General features: G+C 35.6%; 1 protein-coding gene across 1 annotated transcript; it reads right to left on the minus strand.

Moving 5' to 3' along the window:
- Positions 1-1694: 1694 nt before the first annotated feature.
- Positions 1695-20107, minus strand: LOC140779707 (importin beta-like SAD2). The gene is made up of 22 exons (XM_073124938.1): positions 19812-20107; positions 17452-17587; positions 17282-17369; positions 15531-15686; positions 14652-14814; positions 14368-14552; positions 14111-14284; positions 12951-13096; positions 12704-12827; positions 12443-12623; positions 10994-11153; positions 10861-10902; positions 10670-10788; positions 10393-10591; positions 8609-8740; positions 7807-7910; positions 7484-7663; positions 5127-5266; positions 4890-5029; positions 4217-4374; positions 2565-2688; positions 1695-2462 (listed from the first exon to the last, which is right to left on the minus strand). The coding sequence occupies exons 1-22, from the start codon at positions 19899-19901 to the stop codon at positions 2311-2313; spliced, it is 3093 nt and encodes a 1030-aa protein (XP_072981039.1). The 5' UTR covers positions 19902-20107; the 3' UTR covers positions 1695-2310.
- Positions 20108-22330: the final 2223 nt, after the last annotated feature.

The raw sequence follows: 22330 nt of genomic DNA on the forward strand, positions 1-22330 counted from the left end.
CTATTATTTTATAATATAAGTGGACATAAGAATAGTTATTAACACTAATGTAAAAAAAATTGGATAGCTATTAATGGGGTAATTAAATTACTATAATATCTCTATAAACTATGAATTTTCTACTAATATAAACATTTTGTTCTACAATCATGTATTTGAAGATTGTAATCTTAGATATGAGATGATTGAAGAGGGAAACAAAATTGTATTTTGCCCCAAGTCTGAGGAGTAAATATAGTGAGTAAATTTAATAGAAGAAAAAGGACAATTCAACTCTTACATTCTGATGTCTATTTTGGCTAGAAAATATCTCTCTAAGAATGTTTTAAAATTTTCTAGAAACTTTCTGGTCAAAGTTTGGATAAAAAGTTTTAATGGTTTCATATTAGTCAAAACTACACAAAGGCAAAGGGATACAAATAAAAGTTGAAGAGGTGGTTTTTATAACACATCTAGAAATAACAACAGTATTACATGTGTGACAAGAAAGAAAGAAGTCTTAACATATGGTTTGGAGTCATGTAATAGAACCTATTTTATGGTCCATATAAAGGTGTTCCACATTCACAATATATAAACCACACACTAATCAAGAACTTACAACCAATGGCCTAGTCCCCATTATTTTCTCAAGCAACCCAAGAATCTATTAAGATTCCTTGTTGTATCTGAAAAGATGTACAAATGAAATGTGTTGTTCTAACAGGTGAATTTGATGCATAAAGGTCAAGATTGTATGAATTGAGGTATTGACAACATTAGATGAGACAGTCTAGTTCAAGAATATCTCTGATTAAGATAAGAAAAGGATATTGGGTTAGGGTGATACAAGAAAGGATATGCTGCTAGATGCTTCAAAGTTAAATTGTGAAGGACACAGACAAAAAATTCAAAACTTGTCAATATTACATACACTTAAATTCAATCCTTTAAAAGGCAAAACTTTAAAAGGCAAATTGAGTTGAATACTATGATGTCAAGAATAAAGGAAATGCCACTAACATCCAAGAAAACAATGTTCACTTACTGCCAATAGTCACACATAAAGACCATCCAATTTCAACCATTTAAACTGGAGGAGCAATAACTGAAGATTCTCCAACATGTTATGGGGTGGATTTTTACGCGGTATTATCATGTTTGCATTATCACGACCCGACTGTCACCCCCTAAGCGGATGAGTAAATTCGTCTAAGAGTTGAGGCTTTGGAGTGTCAGGTTTAGGATCAAAAGAATGATACATCCTTTTCGCAATGGAATATAATGCAGATTAGCAAACTGCAATTAGATTTCTGTATTATAAGTACCAGTTTTGCCAAAAATTAGAATATTATTATTATTTTTTTCTATCTTTATATAGAATAGGGGAATTGAACAAGGTGACTGATTTGTGGCATGCATACACTTCAACCTCCAAACAGAAGGCAGTTAAGACACCAACCATGCATAATAGTTTAAAGAAAAAACAAAGGCCAAAATTTGGAACTACATCTCACTGCCTCAAGGAAATAAAAATTAAATACATAAAAGTAGAAGTAAATCACAAACACTTTAGTTGGTTATTCAAACTATCCATCCATTTCCACAACCAGAGGCAATAAATAACAAACTGATAGCCTTACTCCCCTACTTCGTTTGTCAAAATCATAAAAATAACAAATCAATATCCGCCGGTGGTTATGGAAGCTTCAAAATAATAAATGCCATTTTTCATTTATGAAAAACCAAAAGAATAGAGCTGGTTTACACAAAACCCACCCATCCGACGGGCAGAATAATCCTTAACAAGCACTTGACCTCGCTAGTCTAATATATCACATCCTCTCCCTGCTGTTCCTGATACAAAATTAAATCATATACACTCTATAGCAGAACGACGTCGTCCTTTCGAAAGAAAGGGCGGAGATATGAGCTTCAAACAATATACTCTAACAGGTAGGCCGACCGATAGGGAACTCTTCCCAAGCAAGTAAAGACTCATTTACTTCCACTTCCACAGAAACTCAAGCAAAGGAAAACAGGGTGACCCTGTGGACATGACAGCCTTGTTTATAGAATTGGCTGCCAGTGCCCCCAAAAAAAATGATGATGAAACTGACCTAGATAATAGAGCAGTCATCAGACACCATGCGTCTATTATCATCTTCTCACACCTCAATGAAGGGATCTTAGGACCAGGACAAACCATAACTCTAAAACCTCAGCAACTGAGACAACCAAAGTATCTGACCCTAGTTTCTACCCAACTGAAAAATCGTGAACAATAAGAATACTGCGGGCAGATGAACTCAGTGCATGCTACAGCACTAATCACTGTGCGGTCGCCTTCTCCAATTTCTCTTTCTCAATCTCCACTCTTCTCTGTTCAGCATGTTGAGCTATGCCACTGGCAATTGCCTGATGATGGAAGTCCAAGGTCTGCATCAGACTCTGGAACCTAGTAGGATTGGATGCTTGGACAGCTGGACAAATTGGTTACACTCTCTCAGACATTTTTGTACAAAATCTTAAACATTAAAATTAAAGATTAGTAGACCATCCTAGCATAGTGAAGATAGTCGTACCTTGGATGGTTTCAACAAAGAAAATAAAAGGGTCCACTTCATCAAGTGGTGATTGCAACTCTTCGTCATCACTGTAGTCATCGTCTGACTCGTCGTCGTCATCATTTGACTGGAAACCTCTGGCCTGATCCATCATTAACAGATAAAAGGGACTCAGAATTGAAATATGAGACCAACATAATGCAATGAATACTTTTTATACAAGGTACATGCACTAAAGATTTATCAAACTACTAATAGAAAATGTCCTGATTAACTAGACAAACATAATACGATACAATTAAAATAAGTGATATCAGAATTTTATGAATATGCTGAAAGTGGATTGGATGAGAAAAGAAAATAAGTATGTCCCAGAAATTTGGAAATGTGGCATGGGATAGAAAAGCAACATAATGAAAGACAGATTAACCAACATGCAGTAGCCATTAGATTGAGATAAGTAGAGAATCTGTCTCCAAAATAGAAACCAATTAGATATGCTTAATTTAGAATATAGTCCAATGAAATTTTCATTACTTTCACATGAAAATGGTACAAAGAAAGGTCCAACTTAATAACTTTAAATAACATATTGACCAAATATTGGTCATTAAAAGAAATTAGATTCCCCCATTCAATGTAAATCAAGAAGTTAATCTACTTCATGATCAGGTGCAATGCATAGATCACATAAGGACCTATCCGGAGTGGAATATGCATGAGGTTCCAACTTCCAAATTTAGCAAACTTCACATAAACAAGTTACAAAATAAACTTATTACCGGACAATATGGTGTTGTGTATGGCTTCATGCTATTTTATATGCCAATGAAATCTAAGCTCGCTAGCATATAATATGCCAGTGGTTCAGTAATCACGGCACTCTTTGAGCATCTAGATTTAATTCATTCTCATCCAGTTTAATAGTTGATACATCATACAACGAAATAAACTTATTGCACTACACTGCCTCACTACCAAGTCAGTACAGGTTGTCTATGACATGCCCTAGTACCAAATAGACCAGTATTAGCTTATAAAGTTGATGCTAAACTGTCACTAGTTGGAATAGGATTTACACAACTGATCATGTGTCTCCACAAGATTTATACCCTCAAACAAGGGAGTGTTAAGATTAATGAGGACGGGTCTTAACAATATCCTTTACCAATGTCAGTAAGGGACAACAGCCAAGGTACATGGTATAGATCACTATGCTTAGCATGACCATCCATACATATGATTACAAAAGACATGCACCACATATGTAAATAGCACCCAATGCCTATTGATCTAGATATGATACTGATACCTTATGCTGTTATTTGCTGTTTCACATTACTTTTTTCAAGTTCCTAACTCTCAAGTTAGATAGGGTTAAGACTTGAAAAACATACATATATATAAAAGGCAAGCTAACCAAATGAATAGCAAGAGAGCGATAGCATAACACTAATAGATGGTCCTTACCATGGAGAGATGCTGTGTAGTACGCATAAACTCAAAGTTAATAAGGTGATAATGTTTATTACAAGATAATGAGATATCGCAAGATACATACCTGTAAGAAGAAATGTACATGGGTACAACCATACAAGATCACATATAAACTAAATGGTGCATGATTCAAGTGAACAATTTGAGCTTATGTGAAATCGGCAAATGCTAACCTCTGCGGCCAACTTGTGGAGCCTAAGACTATCAGCTTCATCCCCTTCCTCAGCATCAAGCCCCATTTCCTTGTCAGACTCATCCTCTTCTTCATCATCTTCATCATCTTCAAACCCATCCATATCATCATCAGCAGCATCATTTTGTTTCTTAGATTCTGCACATTAAAAAGATAATATAGGGATTAAATAACAAAGAACCCGCAAATGGTTAACAGCAAGATCCTCAATCCTTCTACAATCTTACTGCACATCTCACAACAAAGATGGGAAAAACAAGACCAAACTGAAATAAGACAAGCTACACTGATACAAGACTGGAGAATAAGTATGTCATTTTAATACAATAAAGAATACAATATAACAACTTCAAAGGGACTACACAAGCTTACATTTTCTTACAAGTGAATTCTTACCATCAAAAGAAGCCAAAGAAGCAAGATCAGTAAAACAACTAATCCAAGAGACACAAAACTATCAGATAGTGTATGTCATGTCATGTCATGTATGGATTTGGAAGGACCAGGAAATTTATATCAAGGAAACTACAGGAGGTGGTTCTTGCAAAAATGATGCAAGGATTATCTTAGCTGCAATGCCTACAAAATAGAAATATTCAATGCAATCTATCATGAACCTCCTCATAAGACTAAATTTACAGATGTTCCAGCACCTGCAACTTGGTCCTTGTAAGAGACAAGCAGCTCAAGAGTTGCTTTGAAGATACGCTCCAAAGCTTCCACTGGTAATTGGTCAGCAGGGAGGCCAAGAAGAGAAGTCAACCCCAAACAGCAAACTTTTTTATCATATTCTCTGACAAAATGCAGATTAGAGTAATCAATAATGCTAAAATTAATCAAAAACCAAAAAGGAAAAGAAATATAGCATACTATAATGTCAATAATTTTACCTTTTGAAATTTGCACGCACACCACTCTTTTTAACTTGTTGTAACATCTGGAACCAAAGGTTAAAAACTTCTGTTGCAACCCCAAGCTTATATAAAGTACCAAGTGTCAAGGAAGCATTGTAATATAAAGCATCTGCTATCTGGAGAATAAACAAGATGACGTAAATTATCAGAGAGCACTCACAAAAGGATTAACTGTGTAAGAGAATAGAATGTTGAGGCACATTTGTTGTAACAGTAAACCAACAATTATTTGCCAAGGACTAATTACATGAGACTACAAGAGAGTAATAGGATATGCACTATTTTGGCACAAATTGGCTGAGATAGCTGAGACAAATGCATGAAAATTACATACACCTATAAATTTATAATGTTTCCAATGCTTAAATCTTAGAGACGGCTTTAGATGCAGTTATCTAGGAGAGCAAATAGTACCAGCACATACATGCATTCAAATCTAAAATGTATAACATTATCAAAAGAGAAATATAGCAAATACAGCTTAATTACACAAGGTTATAGAATTCTTATCATTGCAAGTTTAGTTAGACCATTCGGAAGAATAAAATTGAAAATTGTCAACAAGAGTTGCAAGGTTCAAAAAACCGGGATCAGGATCGATCTTCCGAGTAAATGATATGTATCAGCCATATCGGTTGCCTGGATCAAATCGAAATTCTTTAAATTACATAAATTTTAAATATTATTTAAAAATACAAAAAATTTCTAAAAATTAAAATGACAAAAAACAATAAAAAAAAACTATGGTGCAATAAAAAAGGAGAAGAAAAGAAGATAGAGAGCGGAAGAAATGCAAAAAACTAAGAGAGAAATAAAGAAATAAAATTAAAAAACTACATACTAGAGTTCACCGGAGTTAGACCTGCCAACGATGGCCGTGCCGACCGGCACAAAGCATGCCGACAGCGTACTAACACATGGCACGAGAGGTGCCGCATAGCATCCCTCCTAACAATGCTTCACTGAAGACTCTTCGTCATCGTCGTTCGCAGTCACTTGTCGTGGATACGTAACTTAAGTTTTTATTCAAAATCGACTCGACGACCCAACCCACTCAGGTCGTCTTCCTCCTCGAGCCAACAAAAGCTAGGGCATTCGTGTCGCGATCAACAACCTCAGGCGTGATGGGCGATGGCAAGGTCGGCAGCGACGGCAAATGGCGACAGCAGCGACGACGACGACGATGACGAAATGTTACTAGTCTCTCTCCTCTTTTTCTGTCCCTCTTGCAGCACGACCGGCAAATGCTGCTGCACGTGCTATGTCGTGCCAACCACCAATTGACACGGTCATCCATGAGACCTGCGTCATCGGAGTTCACCAGAGCTAGATCTCTCCGTAAAAAAAACAATGCCTATATGATAAGAGAAAAGGAGAAAGAAAGAGTGAAAGAAAGAGAGAGTGAGGAATGAGAGAGAGAGTTCGGATCAGGTTTGGTTGATCTGGGTCAGGATCGGCCGATCCGGCAAACCATGCAAAAATGCCCCATTCCTAAGCAAGGTCTGAGTAAGTGTAGATGTGTACAGCCTTACCTTTATTTCTGACATGAGACTATTTCCAAGACTTGAACCCATGACCACTTTGATGCAAGGGGCAAGTCTTACCATCACCCCGAACAATGCTATCTAAAATTGTCAACAAGGATGATCATATAAAGTGCTTGCCTCTAATATATGGGTATATTATTGTGAGGCAATCACTAATATATGTACACCGTATTCTAATGCACTAGCCACGTATAAACTCGTAAATTATCAAATAGGATATTTCTCATTTTCCATGCCACCTACCTCTCTTAGGCATAATTATTTTAATTTGAAAAAGAGCATCCACAATATAGGAATGTATCTAAATTTCTTTCCCCATAATTTAGGATTGGAACAATTGAAATATTTCTTCTATTTAAAATGCTGAATCACTTGATATCTAGTGGACATTGTAGAGAAGGTTAATAATTTTGGTCCAGATGGTTATAATATGGATTGCAGCCAAAACATTGAAATGATAACTATGATATGTACTGCAGCCATGGACCTCTTCCTAAAAGAGAACATTACACATAGCTCAGATACACAAGATAGTAAGCCGATTACAAAAACAAATTGTTTCCTGAATTAACTAGTTTACCTACACAACCAGACTACTAAACTCAAATGAGAACGTAATAATAAATATTTATATCAAAATTGCTTATTGTTGTACATATAGAAATATTTATAGTAAATCATCCAACTTAAAGCAATAACAGCAAGCTATCGTGTCATCAGCAGACTAAGCACATTAGGTGCAGAACCGGATAACAAAGGAAATCAATATCACGTGTGGCTTCTTACCACTTGTATCAGCAGGCATTTGAAGTATGGCTTCTCAGCTCGATGCAGCCGATTAATTGTGATCCTCAGATATGGCTCAATCCAGTGGTCAACTTGGCCTTTACAGTTTTGGAAGACTACCTGAATGAGCTTAGGTGCAGATTCAATATCTGAGTCTTCCATGTTTTTATCAGACATTATCTGCATTACATGTCATATTACATAAAGATTTATGCTAAGAACAGAAATATGTAAGGATTAGAAACCTTGTCTATGCTTAAGGAAAAAGGTAGAAGAAATAAGGATCTTAATTAGAAAATGCATTTAATAACATTGTCACTCACAGATGAAAGTGCATTCCATAGGCTTTGCTGGTAGTCAGGATTTTTGCAAGTAAGAAAATGAGCTGTACTGCGAGATATATAGTTGTCCAGTGGAACAAGAATATCTGCACCAGGAGAAGGAAGATAAAACTATGTGAGATGTCAAGGTGCAGTTTTGTGAAAAAGCAGAAGCATAGAAAATCAACTGCAAAGCATTGAGTATCACACCATAAATAAAGCAACAAAATAAATTATTATTCTAAGCAATAAAACAAAGAATTATCTACCAAGTAGAGTAAATGTGTAATATATCAATAGCTTCAAATTTCTAGGCAAAAACAACCTCAGGGATCAGAATGAGGTCTAGAAAATTAACTTCATCCAGACAACCAGAAAAGGGAATAGTTTTCATGATCAGAAGGCGTGGCTGCAACGCCGGACTTGTAGAGGCTTGCATCATAAAGTTATGAAATTTAAGAATAATAAAAGAACAAGTATATTAAATCATATTAGAATAAGGATCATTAGAAAAACTATATATGAGAGAGATCCCATGACTAATAAACTGTTAGCAGGAACAAGAAAAAGAGACCGTCATTACTGATGCGAGTATATCGAACAGCATTGATATATGATAATCAACGATGAGTAGACAACAAATTCATGCTTTTCAGAATTGATTGAAATAGATCAAACATAACAGAACATAAGCATTACAAAATGGGTAAGAATGACATCATAAGAACCTTTTCAAATTTGAAACTGAAAAAATTGACACCAATTGTACAGTGCTTCCAGACAAATGGCTGAATATTAAACTTACTCTCAAAGAAATCTATAGCCCAATCATTAAGTGCATCCATCATTAATGGCCAAAGGCTCCACATATCCAATGAAATAGTTGGGGAGAAAAATGTCATATATGAGACAATTTCCAGAACTTCTTCGAAAACATCTGCAGCACAGAGAGGAAATAAAGAGAAAACATCAGATTGTTAAGATAAAGACAAGATTTCCACACAAGTCAATAGATCTGCAGTTTGTAAAAAGTTAACATACTAGACAAATAAAAACTCATAACCCCATGGAGAAGAGAAGAAGTTCAAAATTAAAAAAACAATAACATAATAATAAATTCACTGGGATTGATGTTTTGCCACTTCTAACTAATATTATACATGATTAAGCAAGAGTTCAAAGAGTTAATGGAGTAACCGATTCTGACTCTTAAAGTGAGAAAATGCATTAGTCAAATACTTCTTCAAATTTAGTTCTCAAGGTGGAAAGAGGATAGAATGAAACGCTAGTGGCTAGGAAAGAGAGGGGCCAAGGTCACCCTGTTTTTTATCTATAAAACGAGGTATGGAATAGAACAACTATGAAGAAATTCCAGGACAAAATGTTCCTGAAAATTTTGCCCCCCGTTGCACTTGACTATCACAATTGTACAGTAAAAAACACTTAGCGGCAGAAGACAATTCTCTCCTTTTCATCAAGGGATATGAATAAAATGAAATGAAAGATGTATCAGGAGCAAAAGCGGCCCAATGGAACCTGAGGCTAAGGGTGGCATTTTTGACCCAAGATGCCAACCTAACACGAACCCAGGGCCATAAACAGGCTGTCCATTAAATAGATCTTGTTTGCGTTTATATGATTATATCTACAAGACTACAACCAATTAGCCTAATTTCAACCATATAACTTAAATGGGCAGTATGCAGGAAGAGTTCGTGTTGTTTTCACGTCGAGACGCTTAGTGCAACATGACCATATATATGCCAGATATATGAAATATGAATGCATTAACCCACCCCTTACTGCATATAAAGGCCGACATGACCTGAAAATCGTTTGACCTAAATTACTCTTGTTCCCATGCTCAATTGTTGTGATGCTGACAAATCCTTCTACCACAACCTAGTTCCTCAGGTTTATAAATGCTAACTCCCTCTTGCTGGTTGGCCCTGGGATTTCTATCAGAGGTCTCAATAAAAGATTAAAAAAAATTCCTGAGAAGATGGTGACTGGTGTGAAGTTGGAGTTTTGGAGAACAATGGGAATGGAGGTCAGTCGCGATCACAGAAAAGCAAAGAACGGTTGCCAACTGGGTAGATTTGGGGCTTGGGAGTTAGGAGGGGAGAATAGAATGGGAGTAATTCTGGAAAGTTCTAACCTAGGGAGAGAGAAGCTGAGCCATTAGATCAAAAGAGTTAATAGTTCATATTACTCATATTATATATATATATATATATATATATATATATATATATATATATATATATATATATATATCGAGCCTTATCGAGTTGAGCTCGAGCCGGTTCAATTATTTTGACAACCCTAGTTGTGATTGGGTTAGCATGTTAGTTCTAATACTTCATAGTCAGAATGAACCAATCATGTCTAACCTAACCAGATTGACACTCTTAAGTGCCCTTACATGGGATTCGGTTGACCAATTTAGACAAAAATACAAGTTCTGTTCATCTAGAGAGGACAATTAAAACAGATTGCAACTTTAGTGAAGAACATGATATCTTGTATTAAAATAATGAATTTCATGCAACAGCACATAAAACCTGCAGATTGAAGACAAAGCCATACCTTGACCATCCGAAGTCAACATCCTTCGCATTATTGGTAACAAGGTAGCCTCAATTTGGACAAAAAGGTGAGGAAGCCTGCTCACAGATTCAAGAATTGTGCTTATGGCACGCAAGCAGCCAACAGCAGCCAAAGCACCTGAATCATCAGCCTCATCATCTGCTTCAGAGGTATCTATGCACCTCCAGAATGCAGAAGCCTACAAAAATCAATCAGAAAGGATTAGATAGGTTGCTGCAAAACATATTAAGTTCATCAATACGCATGAAAAGCATACCAGATTCTGACACAACCCAATAGCATATGGTGCCATTTCTTCCCCAAATTTATCAACAATTGTCTCAAGAGTGAACACGAGGTCCTCATTCTCAATCTCATTCATAAGTTTAAAGAACTCTGCATATAAACATAAGAGATAATGTACATGTTTCAATGAATATAACTAAAGATATATGAAATATTATATACCATCAAGTAATTGAGGAAGAATTGGCCGAATCTCATTTAGATCTGCATCAGAAAACCAAATGCAGGAACTTCAATGGTTGAAAAAAAGAGGTTAAAAAAAGTTAGACAAGTTGCAAGATTCAAGATAACCTGCCTTTGCATGCTTCAATAAAAGAGCGAAGTGCAAAGACTGAATCAACTCTTACAGGAAGCTCTGGATCACGCATGCCAGAGACAACATAGTGCATTGCTCTCCGAAAATTATTCTGGTCTGAAAAGTTAATATGTGCATATTGTCCTGCCACCCATGCTGCCTATTGCCTCACAGGACATGAATCAATTTAGACAATACAGAAAGCAAATATTTTCAAACCTAAGAACTGATTCAATATCTATACAATACTAAACTACAGGAAAAATGAACGACAAAATTGGAAGACAAATAGACAATAAATATATAGAACTTCCCAACAATCAACACAGGACAGGAGCATAGAACATCAGAAATTAGAAGTCATTAGATAACATATACACACATATATACAATATATACATTGTTGTATATCCTGGGATTCTAATTTTAGATATTCCCATACAAATGAATCACAAGAGAAACTTTGAATATATGCCAATACCCAATAAAGTGTCAACACAAGGATCTGCAATTCTGCATAATAGAGAAGTCAGAAAGAACAATAGACTAGCTCAAGATTGTCGGAGTTAGTATGGATATTCTATTGTCATACCTTTGTAAAGGTATTTGTATTCAACATTCAAAAATTATAAACCACGCACTAATCAAGAATTTGCAACCAATAGCCTTATCCATTATTTACTCAAGCAACTCAAGAATTTACAATTTGATAAAAGTCTGAAATATTAGTAATTTTTTGTTAACTAAACTATTACTAGACAAGTACACATATCTATCTTTGATACTGCCTTCCAGGTCTTCCACTTTACCAGATCTTATGCTTATATTTATAGATTTTAGTAATTTTACATATGCACCCACACTACCCTATGGAGTCCCTGCGGCAGTCTATTATTCTATTAGAACTGACTTCTCATATCTGATTTCCACTCCCCAATCCAAAAGTGACAAAAAAGTTCATTACTTCTCAGATGTCATTTCTTTCAGTCCAGCATATTTCATTTGTACAGATTTTAGATACAACACGAAATTAGAAAGTATGTGCAGGTGAACATAATGCACAAGGTCAAGGTAGCATGAATCGAGTAATTGAGGAAGCAACATTAGATGAGACAGTCTAGTTCAACAATATCTTAGATTAGATAAGAAAAGGATACTGAGTTACACTGATACAAGAATGGATATGTTGCTAGGTGTTTCAAAGTTAAATATGCAGGTCATAGACACAAAATTCAAGGTTCTCAATATTACACTTAAATTCAATACTTTAAAAGGCAAATTGAGTTAAATACCATGATGTCATGAATTAAGAAATGCCACAAACATCCAAGAAAACAATGTTCACCTATGGCTCATAGTCACATAAAGATGATCCAATTTCAATCATTTAAACAGAAAGGGCAACTACACTGAGTACTAGAAACATGATCAAAGGAAAGGGCACACTACCTTTGCCCGTAGATGACCAACAGGACTTCCGAATTCAGGGAAGACATGTTGAACTAACATGCGCTCTAGCTCAGATTTATATGGCTGAGTTTGTTTTAATTTGTCGCATAATGTTCCAATAGCAAGAAGAGCACCATCTTTCTGACGATATGGTTTATACTCAATGGATGTCTCATCATATCTGATTACAATAAATTATCTCAAAAAATGTACCTTTAATTCTGCATAAATTATAATTATGACGGCAGTTTATACAGATACCTCCTAAAAATCTCCACAATGAACTGAATGAACTTCTGGAGGTTGCCTTTCCCACGTTTCCTCACTAATTCACTCACAAAATCCATGGCTGCTGTTCGAGGGCTGTATAGATCTTCAATGATATCTGTGCCAAAAATACCAATAAAATTAACTGAAAATGCTTGTCCATTACAAAGACAAATAGTCTGGGAAAAATATGCATCCAAAGACTAACCCATAGTAAAATATAAAGATCCTAAAGACTCACCATAACCCTTTCTGACGTACTCATGAGGATCTTCATTCCATAACGTTTGGTCATTGTCATTGAAACACATTAATGGAAAAATTATCTCAAAAAGAACAATGTCAAGTTGTGGCTGCAGCAATTGGAACATACTGTTCTTTGAAATACTGCAAAGGACGAAAGAGGTGCATGTCAAGTTTAAGCCAATGAAAGTTGATCAGAAATAACTACTCAAGCAGTAAATGATTTAGTTTGATATAGAGAATGGAGAAGACAATGATACAATAGATAATAAGCAACTAATAAAATAATTGACAACATTCATTCAGTAGCATGTGGATCCTAGATTGTCCAAGATTCTATAAACCAAAAACTAAATGATAAAGGGCTTTCCATTTATGATTGAGCTTTATGCAATTATTGTATTACTATTGATTAAAGAAAACTACTCATGAAGCAATCATCGTAAAAGAGTGAAAAAATCAATAAATTATAGGAAATCTACATTCTGCAATACTATTAGAGAATATTGAACTACAAGAAATTTTCAGTATTCTTGGATACAGGTGATGGTATTGAAATTCACTGATATTTCTAGATATGGTTAATGACTTCCCATCACTCTGACTGGTTTTTAATAACTGTGAAGGGAGAAGTACATGAAGTATTTCTAGAAACAAGGATTATTTGTTGAGCAACATATGCCTGACACTTCTAGCAAGGTACAGGAAGACCACAATGGCCTGGGATACCTTGGGTGATGCCAGGTCATACCACATTTCCTGTATCAGCATGAGACCAACAAGGTTTGGGCATGGTCCATGGCATGGAGTGCATGACACTTACATAGTTAAATCTTTGCCGCATCCTTCAATCTATATTGTCCAACGTACTCTTTTTAATCCCTTAAAATAATGAACTCTTCTAGATTCAGCATAACATCTAGGTCCTCAATAATCACATGTACATAACAGAAGGAGGCTAAAATAATTAAGAATAAAAAGTTTCCTAGAGACCCAACAACAATATAAACATTTCAACAAAAAGGTGAGAATAGAAAAGGCCTAAATAAAACCAATAAAGCCCAGTAAGTAAAAGAACATTAGAATCGCATGCTTAATTACTTCACTAATTGTAACAAGTACATACACAGGAACAAAGTTATAGACTAATCAACAAACCTGCTGCTGAGATATTGGAGTATAAGGTTGATTACTCTATCAGGTAAATATCCACCTGTACGGATCACATTAAGCAACTGTAGGTGACTTTCCAGTATTTTCCCAGCATAGTTCTTCTGAAACATTTGGGCAAAAGCTTTGCACTCTGGCCTCTGAAGCTTCAGATCCCCAAATCTGAGAGCAGTAATTCAATCAAACAAAGAAAAACCAAAGACAACTTATGGAGTTTGCATCTTACTTCAATTAACAAGACTCACCGAGTGTAGAGACGGTTCAAGATGTGGACTGTCCACTTTTTGACTTTCCACCATCCCCAGGTTTTCCGGGTCTCGGGATCTGATGGTTGACTCTCAACAGGAACCGGCCTTTCCAATATATTCAGGAATAGAATCATCCATGCATTGAAGATATTTGGATCAAAAAGTTGCTTCGGAATCTCCAGCTGCAAAAGAGAAGTACAAAGGAAAAGGCAAGATCAAGTTCATAGCATATATATCTAAGACTTTAAGGGAGGGAATAATGCAATCTCAGGGTCACATACATATATTGATGACCAAAATATTTTGCATATGAGCTTGATAAGATCAGCTACTTCAATTGAAGGATTGACAATCTGAACAAGGTTGTTGAATATACTTAACAAATTAGGAAATGTTTCTTCAACAATAAGATGTAGAGGTGTTCGCTCTTCATCTGACTTGAACCTTTACAGTGCAAAAACAAAGTAGAAGACAAGTTAGCAGTAGATAAGGAACTCTTTAGAGAAAAATGTCAAGAAATAACATCTTGAAAAGGAAAACATCATGCACGATGAACCACACTTTGGAATACAAGTAAGAATTTCTGTTGATACCTGATAAGTATTACAGAGATGAAAAGCTTTTCAACCGAAAGTCGATGGTAAATTAGCAATAACTAAGAAGCACTTTACAAGATGTTGCACAAAAACATGTTGGAGGATACACCGTATGAAAAGCATTTCTACATTTAATTCATTTGATATTTTGTCCCCAAATTCTTTAATCATGATTACTAGGGAAAAAGACCTAAAGAGGACCTCCAACTTCTAAAATATAAGGTGTCACATGCGACAAGTGGACATAAAAACACCAAAGGAAAATTCACCAGTATATATGTACCCTAAATTCCAACATTGTAGGCGTCGAACAAAAGTTATTATTCCTTTACAAATATCCATGAGAAAGTAAATAAAAAGTTACAACTGCTATCAAATTAGTAGCACAAGATACTACGGGTTAGCGCAAACACCAAAACAAAGCCAGATTGGCTGATATAGTTCACACCTTACAGACCATGTAGCAGTAAGTCATTGTGCATGAAATAATGTAAGCATAGAGATTGATGAGGGACCACAAAATCGACAATCAATTTTCAAATTCATCAAGTAGTTACCACTTACTCATATTTCCTAGTAAGAATCCTCAGTACATATAAAGCTCCAAATACTTGTTGATCTTGTAATTGCAAGTTGTGTTTTATCCAATGAAGAAGACCTGGCCACTGTTCGGGGTAATCATCATGGATTATGGTTTTGATACATTCACCAAGCTGCGCTCTGTATGCAGTATAATTATCAGAAACAGATCATAAAGATAGTATAACAAACATAATATACTCATTTAACAAGAGAACTTATAAAGGAAGTAACAACGATTGTTATTTTAACAACATAAAGATAGTCTACTGTTTTGTGGATCTGTTTGTTATTACTGTTACTTTTGTGGATGTTATTTGGTGTAGTTTTGCTGCCTAAAATTGATTTCAATGTTTTAAAAGGCAGTAGCGGGTAGTGGGTGGTCACCCCACCGCCTAGTGTCTAGGCAGAAGGCGGGCGACAAAGCGAGTGATAAGAAGGTCTAGCATTTCTAATATAAAAAAAATTTTAAAAAAAACTTATATAATACAAAAAATACATTATATACAGAAATTTTAATAGTACACTAAACCAAAATAGTAAATAATATAATCACAATTTACAATCATAATAACAATTAACAAGTTCACAACCATAATGCCCACAAAAAATAACATAAATATATAATCAAAGTTTTAAATTATCACAACCATAAGTTTCTAATTCTAGCAACAAGTTCACAATCATAATAAATAACATGATACAAAATATTAAAACCATAACAAATAACATATGATCATTAATCAACAATCAACAAATTAAGTGATTACTGATTAACGAATCTGGACTTGAGGTAGCAGATGGTGGTGTTTTGGTACAGATGTCAGTTTTCTGACCCAGGCTTTTTGTTGCTGCAGGTGGGAGTTTAGTTCCTTTTCTGGGTCGTTTTACTGTAAACTGCTATCTGATGTTTCTGATTGGGTTGTTATTACTCTTGGAGGATACAACTTGATGCTTTTTTAAGTTTCAATGAAACAGGGATTTTGCCTTTCTGTCAAAAAAACTGTTATATATAGAGAGCCTCTGATAGCAGATGTTAAGATCATTAAGACTGTCAGTTAATAGGAAAAACAATGGTTATAGATTTCATGACAACAAACTTTAACTGGATCCATTGCACAATTAATAATCTCTATACAAGAAACCATTGGTAGCATTAGGCTGACAGAAACAGCAATTGAAAATTTTATAGGGCCAAAATAAACTAACTGATCAGTGAATAATACCATTGACAGAAACCGCATTTCCAGACAACACACTAAATCAAGAGGGTAAATACATAAAATACAATGAAAAATTAAAAAGACTCTGGTTGAGAGTTTGAGCATCTGGGCTATTTCCTAGATATAATCATACTCGGGCATTTGCGTATTTATTGGGTTTAGTTAGACATGGTAAGGAAAGATATAACAGCCCAATGTTGACAGAGGAGTTTGCCTGAAATAGGGTTGAATGGTGGGAAAACAAACATATAGCTCCCCTCAATTACATTGGAGAGAACATAAATGAGAGAAAAAGAGGAGCAAATAAAGGTGAGTAATTATGAAGGCAAGGATATCTACATAATTAGGAGGGACACATAAGTATCCTATGGTACAAACATAAATTATATGCAAAACGTATGTATCTGTGAGAATATAAGCAAGAAGATATATTCTAGTTGGCATAGAAGCATTTTATACTACAATGGGAATCAATTACCACAGATTGCATCATAAGAAAATTGAACAATATACCTCAATAGTGGTGGAAGTTGAGTTATGAATCCCATAATATTCTCACGAACCATGGATTTGTCACTTTCTAATATCTTTTGGGCCTCTCCTAAAAAGGAAAGGAAAGAAAACAGCCAATTAATTATGAGAAGAATCAGTTGATTAACAATTCAATTGTACTGTTTATATACCATGCTCGTTAGATGACCAATTTTTAGCCACAAAGTTTTTGAAATGAATGCTTGCCACCTGGCGTACAGCCATGTCACAGGAACCATCCACAATGATCTGCAACAATCGGACCAAATGTTGTGGTGCATACTGAAACTGTGGAAAAGAAATTTCCGTCAGTTTATATACGTAAAATACACCAGATACATGTGCACAGAAAGGACAGAAAGGAATAACATTACAATTTTCCTGTTCAATATCCTTCAGCTTTTGTTAAGGAATAACATTATTTATTTCATAATTTTGATCAATTGATGGAAATTGCCGGTAAATATGATGCTATACGGCAACCTCACATGCGAAAAATATGGTCATCATACAAAAAAGCCAAGCCCTAGCAATTCCGGGTCGACCTAACATTGATACGTGGATGAGATCAGGACGACTAACTATATCATTTTAGAAGTAGCGCTAGACTAGCCTGACTAGGGCTCGGACCTGACTTTAAGAGAGAGAAAGAGAGAGGGAACAAAACAGCAATAGTTGACGCTTGTCGTTTGCAGTTTATCTATTAAGGGAAAATCAGAACCTTAGAGCCAGAATATGGATGTACTTAAATAAGTACGGAATTCCAAGCTTCTCATTCTTGATGTTAAAGAACCCATTTAAAATTAGACATAACCATACAACCAAGTGACCAACTGAAGTAGATTCTAGATAGTACAGTGAAATATAAGGAGATAACAAGGCACTCCATTTTTCTAACACTTGGATTCAGTTTTTATTTTCAACGTGCCCTAATTAAACAATCTTGGTGGTTTCAATATCATTTATCAAAGTCCCAAAAAAGAAAAGGAAACAAGAACCAATAAAAGAAACTTAAGAAGAAGAAAAAAGCAACATACTATCTGCTGCTCCACTCATCATACATATTGTTATCTAGGATCTTCACTTTTGATGTGTAGTTCATAATCAGACATATTATTAACTACTAAAGTAAGATATGGAACACTTAACTATCAGTCAATTTAAGGTAAAAATAGTACATCAGAGGATTTTCAATATATTATACTAAACACTTATATGAGTTTTTGACAGGAGATCTACATCCTCGGTAGCCCATGCTACTAGCATGGTTAATCATGAAAATGTTGTAGGTAATCATGATTCCCACAAAGTAACACTAGAACTGAGATAGTGAAGAATGCTCCTATTGCTTATGTATCTCCAGTATTGCATTCCATATCTCAGATGGTGAAGAATGCTTAAATTGCATTAGATGAAATAGAAAAAACATATAACTCAAAGACCTGTTTGACATCATTTCAGTTGTATTTCTCTCCAAATATATAAAAACATGGAAGTGGATTCGGTGAACATGTCAGGATGCACTTCTTTAAGAATTATAGTAAGCTATTCGAATCCACTAATTCAACAATATGTACAGTAATTTTGAATTTCAGAGTCCATTTACACACTAAAATATGATACAGGATGTTAAGGCAGTCATCTAAGCAAAGCCTAGTTATATTTTATTTAATACTGGAGCATAGGAATTAAGGTAGACGTTTTTCAAAGCAATAGAGATCACGAGACTTAGTAGCAGATTAAGCAATCCCTAGAGCAAAAGAGTGCAACTGTAAGCCAATCCTTTTAGTATTGATGAGCTGTATTGACGCAATAATCCTTCATAATTCAGATCGACTAGCATACACTAGCCAAACATTGTTACTATATTTACCCAGAGCCAACAAATACACTGAATAACCAGAGTAATGAATATCATGATCAGATACCATTACAGATATATTAAAAGTAAAGTAACAAAAACGCATAAAATTCCCTGAGAATAACTTAATGATCCAGCAAGCCTCAATTAGTTTGGACTAATCCCCAAGACTGTGTTTCTTAGGTCTATTTTGAATACACATAATCCCAACAGTAGCAACATAGAAATAAGAGCATCTGAGCATGTAAGATGCGTTATTCCCACAATGCTTCGATCAGTCCTAATGGGGAAAAAGAAGAATTTGGGGGAAGAAAAGCGCAATTTAAAGCATAATTAGATGTTAGCCAATCCCAAATGGATGCGAAACTCATTGACATGACAAAACATGAAGCGAAATGTTTCTCCAGATTAAAGAGAAACCAAGCCCACTACAAGGGGAAAATTTTCAACAGCATCATTTTACTAGACCTTTAACAAGACTCAGATCATACGGATTCGATAAATACGACATAAAAACAAACGATATATGAAACAACTAAGAGTACTGTAACATGTCCTAATCCTCAGCAAATCAAACAGTAATCCGCACGTCCAACAGCAGCAGAAAACCTCATCCATCTATAGATTAAAACCAAAACGGAGGTAATTCACCTGATTCAAGCTCTCCTCCGCTGCCTTCCGCTCGTCGGGAACGGGACTAAGTGCGGCCCGAAGAACGACGGCAAGTCCTTGCAGATCCATGGCGACGAGACCCCGATGGAACCCACGGACTCCGACGCGATCGGGAGGCAATGGAGGAGGCGACCCTGGCTAGGGCTTCGGTCGCCTCACTAGGGTTTTCTCGGTAAGCGTAGAAGAGAGAGAGAGAGAGAGAGAGAGAGAGAGAGAGAGAGAGAGGGGGCGAGAGAAGATTTAGCTCGTCTTGGGTACAGAGAGACAGAAAAGGAGAGAGAGAGAGAGCCAAAGCTCGAGATCAACTGGGTATTTAACCCTAGGGTTTGGTCAGGTGTTAGCCGAAATCTAGTAAACAGTCGGATCCAAGCTGTCCAAACCGGTCCGGACTGGATCCGTCCTGCGACTATAGTCAACTCACCTAAACGACGCCTCCGCATAACGCAACCGCACGCATCGGAACGCCCATAAAGAAATCGGACGGCGGCTATCAATCGTCCGCATGCGGACAACCCGGAGGAGGCCGCCACAAGTTTTTACTGGCTGCCACACGTGCGCGGTTATTCTTGGGGATTGGATCCTGTGCAGCCTGGACTGTAGGAATCGAAATAAAGGTCAAAAAATATCTTAACTATTTCGGCAGCCAATCATCCGCCGGCACGCTGCCAGTCCTGATTATTGTGATCCGAGGGCATAAATTTGAAGCGATTCTCACAGTTCGAGCGAGGTGAGATAAAGGAGTGACAGCTGGTGGTCATTAAGTTGATGGAATCTGGAACGTACTACCGGGGTTTGATGTAATGGAACTACCAGGCTTTGGTTTCCTGAGCAGCTGACCAAAATAGGTTTATTTTTTAATTTATTTACTAAAATAAACTAACCTCAAATTCAAATACTAACGTGAGTTTATTTCATTGCAGTCATAATTAAACCACCTAAATATTAACAGCATTAATTTTAAGCATTTTAGTTAGAGTCATTAGGAATAATTTATTTTGATAAACAAGTTTTAAGATAGACCTAGTTTGGTCAAAAACTCCCGGTTCCCTTCCTCCTTAATTTTTCAAACAGCTGGAGAAAGTATACATTTATTAGGAACCATCCAACAAGATCATTTATGCTGCTTAATTTTAGACAGTTATGCAAGGATATTTAGTACTTTAAAATACATATAAATATATATATATATATATCAATTTAAGAGTTGATTAGAGGGGATTAAGGGTGACGAGTTGTTTATATGACTGGGAAGTTTAGATTGGAGTTCTAAAATTTTGTTGACTGTAAGTTGGTAGTAAAAGTAAGTACATCAACTGGGCGCACTTGAATAACATGTACTGCTAGTAAAAAGGAAAGGAGATTATGCCTTTTGGATGGACTTCGGAAGACGACGTAATACATATCAAACAACATCGTTTGGCACAAACAATGATATATTCTCGGCGGTTAAAGAAGTACTGATACGAATGGTAGGAGGTTTTGACCAGACTATCCTGTCTTCTAAATCTCTTTCTATTGGAATAAATCACAGTCCATGCGATTTATAATAAGTTCAGTGTTTTGTATATATGAAAATTTTATAAATTAACACCCCATCTTTTTAAGTATTTTATAAATTTGTAACCCAAAAACTATTATTTGGTTTGGTATTTTAATTTTTAAAAACTGTATTTTGAAAAACCGGTTAGAATCACATTAAGTTACATCTAATTTTACTATCATTGACCAATTTAATTAATACAAAATAATATTATTGGTAGGGAAGAGTAAATGCAAGACCAAGTCAAACTTATCCGGACATAGAGAGCCGAGCTTAATTTATACAATAAGAAAGTTAGCTCTATAAATTTATCTTTTTTGTGTACTATTTTATTTTATAAATTATTAGACTCACTATTGTACAAGGAGTATTTTGAGATTCAAGAGGAGCCCGATTGTTGAAGAGAGTTAGTTATATTTCAAAGACATTTCGGACAACTTAGTTCATATGTTAGTCTATGAATAATGTAACTATGTGATGATTATTTTATGTTATTATTAGTTAAAGTTAAATATGGAGGATGCGGATATCAAGAAGTAGCAGATTTATTTTCTTATTAGTGTTACTTGTTCTTTTCTTCCTAGTTAGATTTTAGCTATATGAATATATATTCCTAGAAGCTTAATCTGTGTCGCCGAAGTTTACCGAAACTAGATCTCTCCATAAGAGAAACAATGATTATACGGTAATGAAAGAAAAAAAAAAAGAGTGAAAGAGAGCAAGAGAGAGAAAGAAGAAAGAGCACGCACGAGAGAGAAAGAGATAGCAAACCATGGTAGGATTATTGTACAAATTCATGGTAAGTTGATGGTGAAAATTCAGGAGTAGTCATGATAGAATGAGGTTGCGGAAGGTAGCGATTTATAGCTCTAATACCATATAAGAAGAATAAGAAAGGGGAAAAACCTGGTTGAATGAGATACCAAGCCTCTTTCCATCACTATTTCCATCACTATTT

This window comes from Typha angustifolia, chromosome 3 (assembly GCF_048772165.1).
Source record: "Typha angustifolia cultivar Huaian chromosome 3, ASM4877216v1, whole genome shotgun sequence".
Taxonomy (NCBI): Eukaryota; Viridiplantae; Streptophyta; class Magnoliopsida; order Poales; family Typhaceae; genus Typha; species Typha angustifolia.